At 35.1% G+C, this 17,069-nt stretch overlaps 1 protein-coding gene across 1 annotated transcript; it reads right to left on the bottom strand.

The window, feature by feature from the left end:
- Positions 1–14,623: 14,623 nt before the first annotated feature.
- On the bottom strand, positions 14,624–16,508 carry LOC104725482 (uncharacterized). Its single transcript, XM_010444149.3, has 4 exons — positions 16,264–16,508; positions 15,922–16,180; positions 15,066–15,380; positions 14,624–14,970 (listed from the first exon to the last, which is right to left on the bottom strand). The coding sequence occupies exons 1-4, from the start codon at positions 16,293–16,295 to the stop codon at positions 14,848–14,850; spliced, it is 729 nt and encodes a 242-aa protein (XP_010442451.1). The 5' UTR covers positions 16,296–16,508; the 3' UTR covers positions 14,624–14,847.
- Positions 16,509–17,069: the final 561 nt, after the last annotated feature.

The raw sequence follows: 17,069 nt of genomic DNA on the forward strand, positions 1-17,069 counted from the left end.
TTCATGTATAAAGAGTTCAGATTTCAACCAGGGAACTAGATGATGCTCTTTTGGGTCGATTTGGTTTTGTTCAGTGGTTTTTGGGTGTTTGGTTTCTCCAATCCAGATGGTATATATATATATGCTGATTCTAGACTTTGTCTCACATTATTTTTATTCCTTTGCTTTCAACAGTTTGATTGAATCTTTGTATTGAAACAAGTTTCTTGAGTTTGTCTTGTGGCGGCTCAAGTTACACTGCGTCTTATAACAGCTCCTAGGTTTAAGACGACGATTATATCCAAATGGGTAACACTAGCACGGTTACGTACATCGACAAGAATTCTACTTTTAGTGTTCCCATCAGATTCTTCTCGGATTCTCATGATCGCCAATGTTATAATAAGGTACCTGTGACAAAGAAGGATTTGTCCTTGGTTCTGATTCGGGCTACATTCGTTTATAGAAATTATGATAGCCAGAACAGTCCTCCAGCATTTCATATCTCTCTTGGAAGGAGAATCACTAGTAATGTTGATCTTAGACCCAATGATCCTTGGATTGAAGAGTTGGTTTGGCCAGTCAACAACAATGATTCTCTTTTGCTTTGTTTACTATTGAATATGATCCAATTACACATAGAGACATTAAATCAAGTAACATATTACTTGATGATAGTCTAACTGCAAAGGTTGCTAATTTTGGTCTCCCTAAACTTGTGGGAGAAGCTGAGAAATCTCAAGTGACAACACAAGCAAAAGGAACCATGGTGAGTAGAGAATAATAAACCATTATCATTTCTCTCTTTCTCAGATATTTTAAACTCATAATAACTCGGGAGTTAGGACTATTTGGATCCGGAGTACTAGTTGACGAATACATTGGCAGCGAAGATTGATGTCTACGGGTTTGGTGTTGTGATGTTTGAGCTTCTAACGGGTAAAACCCAATAGAGAATGGGAGACATATGTGGTGAGAGAAGTGAAGAAGAGGATAAATAAATCGAAGAACTTTTATGACCTTCAAGAATTGTTGGACGCTATGATCATCAGCTCAACCAGCGAGAATCTTGAAGGGTTCAAAAAGTATGTAGATTTGGCTCTAAGATGCGTGGATCAAGGAGTGAATAGGCCATCAATGAGTGAAGTTGTGAAAGAGACTGAGAACATAATGCAGCCAGCAGGATTTAGGACACAATGATTGATGTTTGTCTTAGGTTTAAACTCTGGGATTTTCAAAGCGTATTTGGGTGTGGAGACTTCGGGAGCCCTAAGCCTTTCTATAAGACCCCAACCCTAAAATCTCGTACCATCCCGTACATGTCCGTTAATTCAATTTAGGGCCTATTGATTTTTAACTCATTATTTCAACAATATGCATCCAATTGTTGAAAGTCATGCGGTTAAGTAAACGGGTTAATTAAAACCTTAAAAACATGCATCCAATTTAAACAAAGGGGTTCTAGTACAACGAAAGTCATGAAATAGGCTAATACAACGTTTTAAAATACTAGACCGTAAATAAAACTACCCCAAGCCACCATTTTCTCCCTTCCTTGCCTTCGTCACGCGAGCTGGTCAGCCACATAAGTCATGATCTCAATCCCGTGTCCATAAAAGGAGGCGTAAGCAAAACAAGTTTGCTAGTGGAGTGGTCATCCCTTCTCACTAGGCTCAGTTCAATAATCTCAATCCAACATAGGTTAAATTCAATCAATTCAGGCATTTCAAATAACCCATAAGATAGTTGTCCAAATCGTTTACACCAACCATCAATTTATTGCAATAAAAACATTAACCAAGACAAGCAAGCAATCAAGACTAAATAAACCATCGGTCCAGAGATCGACCATATAACTCACCTTGGATTCGTTCCTAGGTGCTAAACTCTCGGTTTCCCCTTGTCTTATACGTACAGTCTCTAATTCAGTCTTGTTTCACACATACGGACACATCGGTCATTGTTACCATTCGATGCTAAGACCATAAAACTATCGACGGACTAGGGTCGGAGAATCACTTACTGATTTCTCCCTCAACTATGACTTAGGATCTCTCGGTTTAAGGCTCGACGGAACTTTCTCTCTTTTTCTCTCTCTCTCTCGCGAAGACTTACGGATATTATGCGTTGCTCTCTCGAGAGCCAAGGGTTCTACCATATATATTGGGTCAGCTAAACCGCCTTGGACTTGCCAAAGCGATAAACCCAATCGTGCCCCAAGTTCCCTTATTTTTTTCAACTATCCTTTTCCCACTAAATTGCATTTTCCGCGAGTTTCCATTTCTATCGAGTTCCCTTTTCCATAGATCGGCCTAAATCTTTCGCAAAGATTTCCGAATCCCCGAGCCATCCATCGGCCCATTGTCATGTCGGTCAAACCCTGTCCCATCGGGTCGATCCATCGTTCACCGATGCGACCATTTCCGGACTGTAACATCCGTGTTCCGGAATTATATTTTGGTTTGTGTTGAATAAATCAAAGGAGTGGATTTTAATAAATTTCAGTTTAATTATCGGCTTAATTAAATCCTGGTTTAATCTAATTAAACCAAAAAATCCTAATCTCTCTCAAAAAGTCACGCCTCTTCTCTATTTTTGTGCTTTTGTCGACATTGTCATCAGAAAAAAAAGAGAGAGCTTTGGTCCATTTTGTAGTGAAGGAAAAGGAGAAAGAGATCAACAAAGCTTTGTCTTAGAGAGAAGGAGAAGGAACAGAATCATCAGGATTTGGGAGAAGGAGGATCCGACGGGTCAAATTGTTTTGAAATGTATTGATTTTTGGTAGGGTTGTAGCTAAGAACGTTTCGTACACTCTCGTTTTTACATAAGTGAATTTGAGTTAATATTCTAGAAGATATTGGCAGTTTCGTGTGGTGTTTCATCTCAGTCGCGGATTGAGACCATTGGGTGTTTCGGGATCAATTGTAGTTTCATCTGAGATCTGATCGTTCTGAAATTTTGTGGGACAATTCTGAACGTCTATAATATGCTTTTCACTGGAGGGATTGGAAATTTAATGGTTTTTATTATTTTATGGTTTCACATGTGAGGTTGTTCTTTTCTGATTTTTCTGGCAGTTTGTTTTCAATGTTTGTTTGTTGTTGTGATTGGTTGTAGGAGCGAGTTTGGTTGTTCTTGGATATTGGAGAGCTTCTCTTTTGGCTGTAGTTATTTTCGTGAATCACTTGTTAAGGTGAGTGTGTGACCATGAGCTTATCTAAGCGATTGGGTTGTATAAGTTGTTTTGTTTGATGATGTGTAGGTGTGGTGAATGTGTTATTGGGTGTTCTATTTAATGACTGGTTTGTTATATTTTATTTGTGGTTGTACTCTTGATTTGCTTGTGTGTATAGCTCGTAGATGGGAGGATCGCCTCACTGGGTATTTCTGGTAATACTCACGCATCTCATTGTGTTTGTGCTGCAGGTAATGTGTAGCGTGGAATCATGGCGATGAGGAGGAGGATGATCTAGGGTCTTGGTTATTGTGTTATGGTTATGTTATTGATGTTGGAACCTTGTATAGAAGCATGCTAGGTTGATGGTTTATATTAGTTTTAATTGATATGATATTTATTTGAAATTAGAGTTGGTTTGGTTTGACTTCCGCTGTCCATGTTGATTTGTTGTTGGTTTATAATTAAATATTATGGGGTATTTAATTATATTATTATTATTATTATTATTATTATTATTTTAAAAAAAACGGGTCGGGTTGTTTCAGTTTGGTATCAGAGCCCTTACGGTTCTAGGATGGTTAAATGGATGGTTTAGATCGGTTTAGGAATTTAATTGGTTGAATTATTTTCCTGTTGGGGGATGCATGATGTTGTGAATGAAAATTGATTAGGAGTAGTTAGTCAGTTTGTTTGCGGTATGGAGTTCTAGTATCATCCTCTTCGAGCCTTCAATGATATTCCACGGTAAGTTGTTATATGTGTTGTTAGTTGTGCAGTTGGCTATTGAAAAGTTGTTGGAAAGTGGTAGATCAAGCCGGTATCGGGAAATACCATTGGCGGTGATTTGTGGGAGTGGGTGTTTTGCAAATGGAGTTCGTTTGGATTTTTTTTTGACTCGTGTGTCACGTGGAAAGGAAATAGCTTGGGAATTCTATAAATGGAAAGTTTCTATAAATAGAAGGTTTCTATAAATGGAAGGTTTCTAAAAATGGAAAGTTTTTTGGGAGGTAGAACTTGTCCAGTTTTTGGAAAGGGTGCGAGGGGACATCCAAAGTGTTTGATATGTTTGGAGTGAGACATGGGGTTGCCATGACAGTGGTGATATGCTGGGAGAGATTATGATGTTGGTAGGACATTGAGATGTTCTACGCGGATCAGGGGGGTAGCCCCGGTTGGAGAAAATGCTTATAGACGTTATGGTCGTTTGCTATAGGGACAGGGGGTCCTGAACAACTCATGAGGAGATGGGGGTTCCCCTGAGGGGACGGGGGGTTCCCTAGATACCGATAGCTCGAAGGACTGCGGTCCTGAGGAGATGGGGGTTCTTCTAATACCAAGATCCCGAGGGTGAGACCTGAGGGTGAGACGGTACTGCTCGAAGACAGGGGGGTCTGAGAGTGAGATTGGTATGGCTTGAAGGTTGCGACCTAAGAGCGGATGAGTTGGGGCAAAAGGGTCAAGGACGTGGAGATAAGCATTGTAACTAGATGTGGATTAAGGAGATTTATGGGGGTTCAATCTCAGATTTCCTATTGTAACCGGATGTGTATTTAGGAGATTGATGGGGATTCAATCTCAGGTTTTCGGTTGAGACCGGATACGGATCTCGGGATTGATGGGGGTTCAATCTCGGGGGAGGAGTTTATGTGTGTTGACCGGGAGGGTCAGGATTATGCTGGTCAGGTGGGGATCTGAAGGTGTGGCCGGTGTGCTTACTGGTGTTGTTGGAGGTCCAACGGGTGCTGCGAGTGTGGCAACAGGTTCTGCTCAGACCGAAATGATCGTATTGCGGATTTACTGACACATTATTAATTTATTTATTGTGGCAATCATAAGATACATTATTATAGGTCAACATAGTTTTCAAATGACTAAAAATGGAATTACTTTTCTATAAAGCTTAATAGTGACCTTTTTTTTCCAGACCAGCAGCAATATCAACTACTCCATGTTCTTTATTCATCTTATTTCTAGAAAAAAAAATTGTTTCAAAAAGAACTAATTTTTAAGTTTTCAATGCAATATTAATTAGTTATAATTGATAAATTGTAAGTTTCAAGAAAAATAATTAAATATGATTAGTTAGTTACAAAAAAATGTATAGTTATAATCAAGTTTTAAGATGTATGAAAAATCTATCAGTTAGGAACATATGGAGTGCTTTCTTGCACAAGCTTGGTAAATCATTCAAAATCGTTCACAATTACATGTTATTCAATCTATACATTTTAAAATAATTAAAGATCTGATCTGATCGTTCTGAAATTTTGTGGGACGCTTTTAGACGTCTATAATTTACTTTTCACCGGAGGGATTGGAAAGTTAACCGTTTTTTTATTTCGTGGTTTCACTTGTGAGGTTGTTCTATTCTTATTTTTCTGGCAGTTTGTTTTCAATGTTTGTTTGTTGTTGTGATTGGTTGTAGGAGCGAGTTTGGTTGTTCTTGGATATTGGAGAGCTTTTCTTTTGGCTGTAGTTATTTTCGTGAATCACTTGTTAAGGTGAGTGTGTGACCATGAGCTTATCTAAGCGATTGGGTTGTATAAGTTGTTTTGTTTGATGATGTGTAGGTGTGGTGAATGTGTTATTGGGTGTTCTATTCAATGACTGGTTTGTTATGTTTTATTTGTGGTTGTACTCTTGATTTGCTTGTGTGTATAGCTCGTAGATGGGAAGATCGCCTCACTGGGTATTTCTGGTAATACTCACGCATCTCATTGTGTTTGTGGTGCAGGTAATGTGTAGCGTGGAATCATGGCGATGAGGAGGAAGATGATCTAGGGTCTCGGTTATTGTGTTATGGTTATGTTATTGATGTTGGAACCTTGTATAGAAGCATGATAGGTTGATGGTTTATATTAGTTTTAATTGATATGATATTTATTTGAAATTAGAGTTGGTTTGGTTTGACTTCCGCTGTCCATGTTGATTTGTTGTTGGTTTATAATTAAATATTATGGAGTATTTAATTATATTATTATTATTATTATTATTATTATTTAAAAAAAACGGGTTGGGTTGTTTCACGGATAGTTTCTACTTCACTATCACTCGTACTATCACCTGTATTGTCACTAATACTATCACTCGGACTATCACTTAAACTAAGTACCATACTGTCCCATTTCATCCAAAAACTTACATGCATGTATCATTAATCACTGTAAACTTGAGATTCCGTTTATTCAAACATTTGTTCACCACTTCGGTAGTCTCGAACTCCCCATTCTCATTTGGATCCCCTTCACTTATCGAACTCACGTCCAGTGTCCAACTGTACCAAGTTTGTTGCTATGTGTACCGCTGGACGTACTACTTAAGTACCGCTATTCGTACCGCGTACGTACTTATATTCGTACCGCTACCCACACCGCGTGCGTACCGCTGGTCCGGCCAGCGCGGGTCGTTACATTTTTCCTCACTGAATAATTATCAATTTGCTTATCCCTCTCTTTTTTGCAGGTTGGTTAAGCCAAGAGTTTGTTTTGCGTTGTTAACTGCTGGTTTTGCATTTAAAGAGTATTTTGGATCGGGCCAGGAAGTCAACCTGTTGACCATCTCCAGATACCATATTCGGGTATTACAGGATCTTTATGGCAAACACTCGTTTGAGTATAGTTCGAGTTTCCTAACTTCAAAACTCGAGCCCCATTGATCTGTTATAGGCTTGTTTATTTATTTATCCGGATGCTACATCAAAACATGTGTTTTTAGCTTTGTTAAATTAGGCGTGTGAGTTTCATGGTGCAATGAAAATGATGTACAAATTGCATCCAAAATTTTCAAGATACTAAAATATATACTCTTATAATTTCCACTAAGGCTCTGTTCTTTTCATGATCGCTAATCCAGCGATAGGCAACTAAAAAATACATGTAACTTGAGAGTCAAGTTTGCACAGAGAACACCGGCAACACCGTAAAAGCGGTAGCAGCAACACTTTTTAATCTTTTCAACAGTTGCTGTTATTTTTAGCGACAATGGTGACCCTGGCAACTCTCGTAAAAATAGTCGCTGTGACACCTGAATTTTTTTAACTCTATGTTGTCCTTTCAGCTTCCTCTCTTTATTTGTCAGTCACAGTCGCTATTCCAGCGATTAGTAAAAGAACATGCCCTAAACCATTATTTTACACTAGTTTAAATCATGTCATAATTTATATACATTAGATTTATCAAGCCAAAATCAAGAATTCAATTCGTAAGTTTACGCCAAAAATTGTATTTTGACGCCATGCATGAGAACTATTCACCTGTCACTTATCAACCCTATTTTTTTTTTTTAACTCATCGAGGGATCAGCTGCGACAATTGCTACCTTGATGTATTTGTATTTCAACGGTTTTAACCTTTTTGATTTTGGTTTTTTATTGGATGTTATCACTCTGTATACATAGAAGACCATATATGTTTGACCAATTTGATACTGTACATACGTCCCTATCGTCATCATTTTGACTCTTTCACCCTTATCATTTCTCTTTCATCTTTACCTTTTTTTGGTTTTTTTTTGGTTGTTGTTGTTCTCCCATGATGATATATCATCCTTCTATCCAAATTCTAAACCATGAGATTAACAACAGTTCAATGAAATTAAAACCTAATAAAATGATTAAAAAAACAGAAGTTGGCTGGACAAGTAAAGTAGGAGAGTTGTGTTGATCATTGTCATGGTGGTGGTTTTGTCAGACATGGAAACAATGACGGTAAAGATAATTGTGAGTGGTTAAGTTTTTCGGCAAAACGATGGTTAAGTTTAAGTCGCAAAAATGATTGCCAGTGTTGATGGTTGATATGTCTATATTTTGTCTCTTTTTAGCATGCATTTTTCATGCATTTAGCTAGGATAAATCATTGTTTTGCATCATTAATAGTCTCTTTTGCATAGAATGTATATTTAAGTAGTTATGCGTAAATCTTGCATTTTATTGTGAATTTTGGAGTATTTCAGGTATTTAGAAGATGTTCAGACTGTTGGAACCGAATGAAACCTGAGACGTGCATCCAACTCCAGCGCGCAACAAAAAATGTAACGTCAGACTCGAGCGCACTCCCAAGAGAGATGTAATCCCACTCGACCAAGCATCCACGTAGACGACGTCGGACTTGAGCGCACCCCGGGGGAGACGTCATGCGACTCGAGCACAACCTCATGGATTGAAGCCACGCGACTCGAGCACAACCTCATGGATTGAAGCCACGCGACTCGAGCACCACCTCAAGGATTCAAGCCACGCGACTCGAGCAACACCTCAGAAGGATGAGTCAGACTTGAGCACCCCGGGATAAATGACATTCGACTCAACCGCCACGCCTGGAGGAGATGACATCAGACTCGATCGACCACGCTAGACATCAGACTAATGCGAACCGACTCGCACGTCTTAGAAGATTCCTGAACCGTCTCTCTATCTTGTTGTTTTGTGTTTTAGGGTTTTCCACTTTTCCTATAAAAACTCTCTGAAATCTTTACCCAAAAGATATTATTATTACTCTAGGGTTTATGAGTTTGTAATCAAGATTTGTACCAAAACAAATCAAGATATTATTATTACTCTAGGGTTTATGAGTTTGTAATCTCCACCAAAACATTTTCTGAGTTTGTAATCAAGATTTCTCTTAATCTATTTAGCTTTTGCATTTGATTTCTTCTACAAAGTTGTTTATCTCATCTTTATCTATCTAATCATGCTTGATTAAATGTTTGCTGGGTTTGTGTTCTTCGTGATCATGTTTTCTAGGTTTGAGTAGTGCTACTGTTCTTGAAGAGGGGGTAGATTAGGTGGAGAATCTTAGTATATAGGGTGTTTAAGCTTAGATTTATGTGTTTTTTTTCTTGACTAGAGTTAGAAATGCTAGTTTCTCTCTGGTCAATTGGACTAGGTTTTGGACATTTCAGCACCTACCAAGTGTTTGATGAAATGTTTGAACCAGTTAGTGCCAGAGACTTACATTTCCAGCCGAATAGATTAGTTGTCTAGGATGTTTGTTGACATGAATGAACTCGTTTGTCATGCCTGCTTGACCATGTTTCTTTAGCGAGAGCTAGGTTTGGAAGTGTTTGAGTCTGAGTAGCTTCTGCCAAGATCTTGATTTAGCTAAGTTGTGATGTTCATAGTCTAGGGATAGTTTGCTTGTGGCATGTTAAACACTCTGTAGACTAGGAGACTCCGCCTATATCAATTACTCCCATCCTTAGGACCTCTACCTTTCTGATTGTTATTTCATACTTGAGATTGTTTCTGTTCTTGTTGTTTAGTTCATGCTTAGACTTGTTTCTGCTTTTACTTATTCATGTTTATTTCTTGTTATGCATGTTCGTTTCTCGTTCTCTAGTTTATTTCTTTTTTGCATTTTGATCATTTTAGGATTGTTAGACATAAACCCTTTCTTTGAATTGGCTTGACTTGTGATTTATTGATTGCATCTTGAGTGATTAACATCATCCTATTTGGATTGATACCTATTGTACTGCAATGACATGATAGTACTATAGGATAACTGATAGTAAATTCCTAGTATCAATGGTTCCATTGGTGGTGGTGACGATGATAACGGTTGTTATAGTTACGGCGGGGAAATATTTGGTGTTATGAAATTAGACCAAATGGAGTAGACGACAGAGATGCTGCAAATTTGTTAATGTCGATTTTGATGCGGTTAATCGACCAAATAAAGAAATCGTCGGCGGCTAAGAATGTCACAATTTCTAGGTTCCAGTTTATTCTATCGATAACAGTTTAATTAACAACGTAACTAAAATGTTAGCAAATAAGTTAACTGTAGTAATTAGGTTATCAAGGAAACTAAGTATGATAATGTGTAAGTAACTGTAATAATTAAGTTACCAAGGTAACTAATATATAAGTTAGCTGATATCAATCCCCTATATAATAAAATAGAAGTACACAACATTGTTTGTAGATTATATAATTTTAATAAGTTAGTTACAAATAGGTTATACATTAATGATAAATTAATTGGTTACAAATAAGTTGTACCGAAAATATTAAAGAGAATATTTAAAGAATCATATCATCTAACTTACCATATTAATTTCCTTTATTAAATTATTCATCAAATAAAATATTTTGAAATCTAATTTAACATATTAATTTGTTAATTATCATTATACTTCACCTCTCATGTTTATCTATGACTATATTTTGTGAAACAAATAAATTATCATATTGTATATTATAATTAAAATATTGTTTTATTTCCGGATATACCATAAGTTGAATTTTTAAAAACAAATATAAATTGTTCAATCTATAAAATATTCAAACTTTAGTAATATTATTCTTTAGAAATAATATCTATTGAATTAAAATATTTACTGAGTAACGGATCAAAATTTAAATATTTAAATTTACAAAATTATGTCTTATAATGACATTTGAAGTCAAGATGTAGAATATACATTGTTGAAATAACTTCACATATATAACCTAATACAACATATCAAAATATAAAATATACAAAATTTTGTATAAAATAAAATTTAACCAGTGTTATAACACGAGTACTTATCTAGAATCATTAACAATATAAAACTTACAAAATAGGTGTCTTTTTCAAGTCATCATATTTAGTATATGATTTTATTGCATAATGTTTTATCCAAAAAAACTTTTAAAAACAATCACATAAATTATATTTTATATAAAAATTATAATATAAATAAAATAAATTTTAACCCTTGCTCTAGCACGGGTCTTAAATCTAGTTATATAATAATAAGTTTATTATATAACTTTAAATATTAGCAAGTAATTTGATGTATCGAGTGATAATAGTCTTATCGACGACAAATAAACAATGACAACTTTTACTGTTAGAATACTAGACAGGTTATTTTTGGCCTAAATTAACTGCCTAAGTGAGAGAACTAATTAATCATTTATCACTCGGTCATTCTCCATTTTCTGGTCATTCATGTATTTATATTAACATCATCCTTTTTTATTCAAAACTTTTTTTTTCATTTCCAAACTTTTTCATTTTAGAATCCTACGAATTGATTAAATCTTTTACAAAATCCAAAGAAACAAGAGGCATACTATAACTAAAAAATGATTTTCTACTAAAAAAATTATGGTTTAAAAGAAATTATGAATGTTGTATTCGCATAATACTGAGATTTGTATACTTTGAGTTCAATATTTAATTATTTATTAATCCAAAACCGAAATACTATAATTTTGTATTATAGTTTTGAGAATTTTAGTTCAAAGAATGTGCACTCTAATGTTGTGGATGTTCTGAAAATTTTCCTTGAGACTTGAAGCCGCTCTGACATAGTCAGTGCATTTTTTGTTGGCAAATCAAAGATAGGATTGTCAATCCGTGCATTTGCAAAAACCTAAAACAAATTCTTCATATCTTGGATCGTGACATTATAGTACATATTCTTTGTTTTCATACTCAGTGAGTTGGCTGGTCTCATAATCAACATGTGACCATCACTTAAACTCACACAAAATTCCCATCTCCCGTCATTTTTATCAACCATTATTCTAACCACACGAAACTCAAAAGATCAAAATACATGTACGACACATTATTAATTTATTTATTGTGGCAATCATAAGATACATGATTATAGGTGATCAATAACAAATCTTAGGAGAGGATCTGTCATGTTGGACACATTTACGTATAGGTCAACATAGTTTTCAAATGACTAAAATGGAATAACTTTTTTATAAAGCTTAATAGTGACCTTTTTTTCCAGACCAGCAGCAATATCAAGTTATCAACTACTCCATGTTCCTTATTCATCTTATTTCTAGAAAAAAAATTGTTTCAAAAAGATCTAATTTTTAAGGTTTTAATGCAATATTAATTAGTTATAATTGATAAATTGTAAGCTTCAAGAAAAATAATTAAATATGATTAGTTAGTTACAAAAAAATGTATAGTTATAATCAAGTTTTAAGATGTATGAAAAATCTATCAGTTAGGAACATATGGAGTGCTTTTTGGCACAAGGTTGGTAAATCATTCAAAATCGTTCACAATTCCATGTTATTCATTCTATACAAGTCACCTGAATTGACAACATTTTACATTTCCCGGCTGTTAGTATTCCACTCGTTATTATAATTTGATACAATACGAAAATACATTTTTTAGATTATTAATCTCCAGTTAGTTAGAGATGATGGTACTCTAAATTTATGTATTTAGAATTTAGATGGTACTTATTTAATTAGATGGTGATTAGAGTTTTAGGAATTATTTCGTAGAAAAACATATATAGAAGAAAAAAACATTAAAAACAAAAAAAGACGTGGTATAGTTGACTTATGATTATGATGGTGCAACAAAAAAAAAACTTACGGTGTTGAATCGATCTCTAAAAATATTGCGAATCCTAAACATCAGCAACAAAAACCATAGTTAACATAAACTTGGGTTCTAATATCAAACTGAAACAATCCGACCCATTTTTTTAATATGTAATATTATTTAATTAGTGGTCTCATACCACTTGTCATCTAACCACAATCAAACCAAACCGCAAAAATAACCAAAAGATAATAAACCAATAATCAATGATTCAATCCAACATAGTCCTAAACCAAACAACCAGCATAAGTCAGACCATAAAAACAAGCGACTAGAACATCCTTCTCTTCATCGCCTTGATTTCACGACCATACTTTGCTTTTACCTGCACTATAATACATATGAGATGCGTGAGTATTTTATAAGCAATCAAATGAGACAATCCTTCTACCTACTAAGCTATACACACAAGTAATCGAGATAACTCTAACCATCAAACAACAATCAACAAACAAACCAGGACAACTGCATCGACCGACACCAACCACTATATCGACCGACACCAACTGGGGTTGCATCGACCGATGCAAGACTCATCTTCATCCCGATGTTTTTAGTTCAAATTGTGATGTTCTCGCATTGCATCGACCAATGCACAAGTGCTAAAGACAAGCGTAAGTTTCAGAAGCAGCTACCTAAAATCCAATAGTAGTTTCTAACAACACCAACTGAGGTTGCATTGACCGATGCAAGACTTATCTTCATCGACCGACACCAACACTGCATCAGTCACAATCGATACCTCCGCATGGCATCAACCGATGTTTTTAGGTCAAATTGTGCTGTTCTCGCATTGCATCGACCGATGCACAAGTGCTAAAGACAAGCCTAAGTTTCAGAAGCAGCTACCTAAAATCCAATAGTGGTTTCTAACTATCAAGTGAAACAGTGTCTCTGTTTTTGGAGTATTAAATAATGCAAGGAAGCAACCGTTTGATTTATCAACCACCTCCTCTTTGTGATACAATCTTCCAAAGTTTGTTACAAGTTACGTACTTGCTTCGACGCGCCTTTATTTACCAGGAAACAAAAGATGTGATCCACTACATAGCAATAATAATTTAAAGAACAAGTCAGAGAGTGAGAACAGTAGAAAACAACACACAGCTTTAGAAGAAGTTGCTTCCAATCAGATCATAATAAATAAACATGACAACAACGCACGGGTTGGGATTAAGAGAACCAAATCACTTTAATGACCGGCGTGAAAGGCAATGGAGGCAAACTCAGGCTCTAGACCATCATATGCATGGAGAAGTATACTTTTTGGGCGAGAGTTACTGGAGAAGGGTCTGCTGAAGTCGATTGGCAATGGAGCTCACACAAGTGTATGGATGGATAAATGGGTTTTTGATGATGTTCCACGAAGACCTTTTAACAAAGAAAGAACAATGGACCTCAATCTAAATGTGTCATCTCTTATAACGGAACAAGGGGAGTGGAATGTCCAGTTACTATCTCAATTGTTTCCTCCTCTGATGTTATAAGAATTAGGTCCTTTCCTCTGCAATCACAGTTACAAGACAGAGAAGTATGGGCATACTAAGAATATAAAAAAATTAATAAAAAACAACTATTGGCTATATTGTACATTATTTTGTAAAAATAATATATAACATGTATTTATTAATGTATCCATATATAATAAACTAGTAAATATAATAATTAAAACTACTAAAATCTGAACAAATGCTAACACACACATTTAATTTTAATTTTAAAACAAAACAGAATTAAAAAAATTTGTGACGATGTATAAATATTAGTTAGATTGGTACTAGAAGCCTTCAATTTTTTTTTTTTTTTTTTGTCAAATCTCCTTCAAAAATTTTCTATTAAATGTTTTTTTAACGAGAATCCTTTGAAATTTCTTCTAATCATACTTATATTAAACCAAAATTAATTTACAAAAGATACCTCGCGGGCGGCTCACAGATTTTTATCTAGTTTATCTAATTTAATTTCTCTTCCATATCTTGTTATCCACCTAATCGTTTCTTTATACTTAAAAAAAAAAAAAAAAAAAAACTCTTTACATGAATAGCAAATGTATTGGCGTTGTCTTAAGATGTTCTCCTTTTAGGAGAGAAAAAAAAAAGTGGGAAAAACAACGTGATAAAAGAAACATATAATTGCAATAAAATGATAACTCCAATGTTCTAATATAGTATAGTCGTCACTCTAGCCTCCAGAGAGGGGCCGGGTTTAAGGTTTATTAATAGAGTAGAAAACTAACGAGGGAAGAGTAGTTGGCCTTTTAATTATGATCATTTAACCCTTTTGTAAAAATATGTATACATAAAAAAATATATATATAAGAAAAAAAGAGAACGAGGGCTAAGGAGGAGGGAGAGAAGGTAGAGAAGCTTGAGCAAGCTTTCTAAGGTTATCAATAACCATTACTAGCTTTGTGTTTAGTCTGTTCACAAAACACTTTGGCAACCATCCTATGGGATCCAACTGTAAAAAAAAAGTAAAAAAAGAACATATGTTAATGAAATTAAAGACAAAAATAAATAAAGGAAAAAAGAAAAAGGAGGAAAAGTTTATAAGACCTGAACAACATAAGTAATCATGCAAGAGCTATCGTCAAGCTTCTCCAAAACCCATCCTGACTCAACCAAAAACCCTCTAATGGAGTTGTTTTTCTTTTTCTTTGTTGGCTCCAATCCTTCTGCCATCTCCTTTGGTAACGACGCAACCGCCACCACGAGGGTGCCATCTTGCATGGTCTCACGTCGTTCGTAGACAATGAACTCTCTATTCCTAAAGAGCGGTTTCGAGTTTTCCCCAAACCTTAAACGGATAACACTTAGATTCTCATCTATGTTTCTAATATGTGTTGCTTCCACTAGGTCGCCTTCCCATTGCTGTCAATTTCACCAATAATCATTATTATTATAACTCCAATTATTAATAAAGTAGGTAATAAACCTACCATGTGCTAATTTAAATTAAAACCAACAAAAAAACCTACCATGTGTTAATTAAAAACAAATACAAACTTTCTATATCTATAATTAAATTATTTCTAACAACTGATCTAATGTATAATTTCTAAAATTTATTGAGTAACTAATATATTTAATATAAAAAAAACTATTTTTATTTACAGTATATACACTTAACTTTTACCTCTACTTTATTCCATTTTTAAAAGCTATTTTATGAATCATCATTTTCCATAATTTTTATTAAGAAATAAACAAGTAAATACAAAAATATAGTTCTAGTTACATCAGCTAACGATCGAGAATGATTTGAAAAATATTTTCTTGAGTCCTAAATATGTGAATATGTCTCTTAGTGTTTGCAGCATCGTTTTTATTTGAGGACATACATATAATTGAGCGTATTGTGTAAAAAAAAAAAAAAATTGCATATTGGGGGGGAAGCATTAAGAAATCATACCTTGGCTGCGTCGATGGCATTTGCAACTTTGACGAACTGGTCTGGAGAGATTGATGTAAGGATCCTACGGCTTCTAAACGAGTGGAGCGATCCAGTGTCGCGTTTTGAAATCTCGACACCGTTTGGGTCATGCCTCACAACTTTCCACCCATTAGACGCGTTCCCAAAGCGTCCGGCCTCAGACGAAGATAAGAGCTCTTGGATGCAGCTCTCACTCGCGAACCTCACATACCTTCTCAGCGACTCCTCGCTCACCGACCTAACAGTATAGCATTTCTTGTTTTCATATAAGCTACAATTAGAGACATATCTATTATTTGGAACATGATTGTTATTACGTACCAGGAGGAGCTGGAGGGGGGTGGACCGCTCATGTTGTATAGAGGAAGAGTGAGTGATCCGGAGGGTGTGAAGACTTATGTTGTGGCGCTCTTGCATTTTTAAGTCATGGATTTGGTTGAGAAAGAAAGAGACAGAGTTGAAAGCAGGATAGTGGGTAAGTGGGACAATGAGGGAGAGATAGCACATGCAATGACTAGTGGGAACTGAAATCATTATACATCTTCCTCTTACTCAAAATCATTCTTGAAAATTACAAATTTCTATACATTTATATATGTGTGTGTTTTTCAAGTTGGATTAGTTTACGAATTTTATTTTCATTTTTTTTTCTAATTATCCGAAAGATTTTGGATCCGTAGGCACGCACGCACCATTCCTTCGGACAGGAACTAGCAGTTCAATACCAAATCTTCCAACACAACACTCAAACCTAAGGAAACACGACTTTTTTACATTCATTTATGCGTTCCTGGACCTCACAGTGATTTATGGGTTTCTTTTTTTATAACTACTCAACACGTCTTTCTTATGTATATGGCTCAATTTTAATAGCTTTTGTCACTTTAAGACTCCTTTTTCGCTGGTAAACAACTTTAAGACCCTTTATATCATTGATAAACCAAAAAAAAAAGATTATATTAATTCAGTAAAATTAAATATCTCATATTTTATTTTGAGAAAAACAGTTCGTGAATAGTTTCATATATATTCGATTGTATTTATACAAGTTTACGCGTCTCTCAACATATACGTATGTGCCCATATAGTAGTTTCATGAAAACTGAAAAGCCATGACTTTGATTAAA

Source organism: Camelina sativa, chromosome 11, assembly GCF_030686135.1.
Source record: "Camelina sativa cultivar CO46 ecotype springtype chromosome 11, ASM3068613v1".
Classification (NCBI taxonomy): domain Eukaryota; kingdom Viridiplantae; phylum Streptophyta; class Magnoliopsida; order Brassicales; family Brassicaceae; genus Camelina; species Camelina sativa.

Coding starts and splice junctions, on each gene's coding strand:
- LOC104725482 (XM_010444149.3), bottom strand. CDS start 16,295: ATGAGCGGTCCACCCCCCTCCAGCTCCTCCTG. Junction 15,381..15,921: donor ATGCCATCGACGCAGCCAAG/GTATGATTTCTT, acceptor TGAAATTGACAG/CAATGGGAAGGCGACCTAGT. Junction 14,971..15,065: donor TGATTACTTATGTTGTTCAG/GTCTTATAAACT, acceptor TTTTTTTTACAG/TTGGATCCCATAGGATGGTT.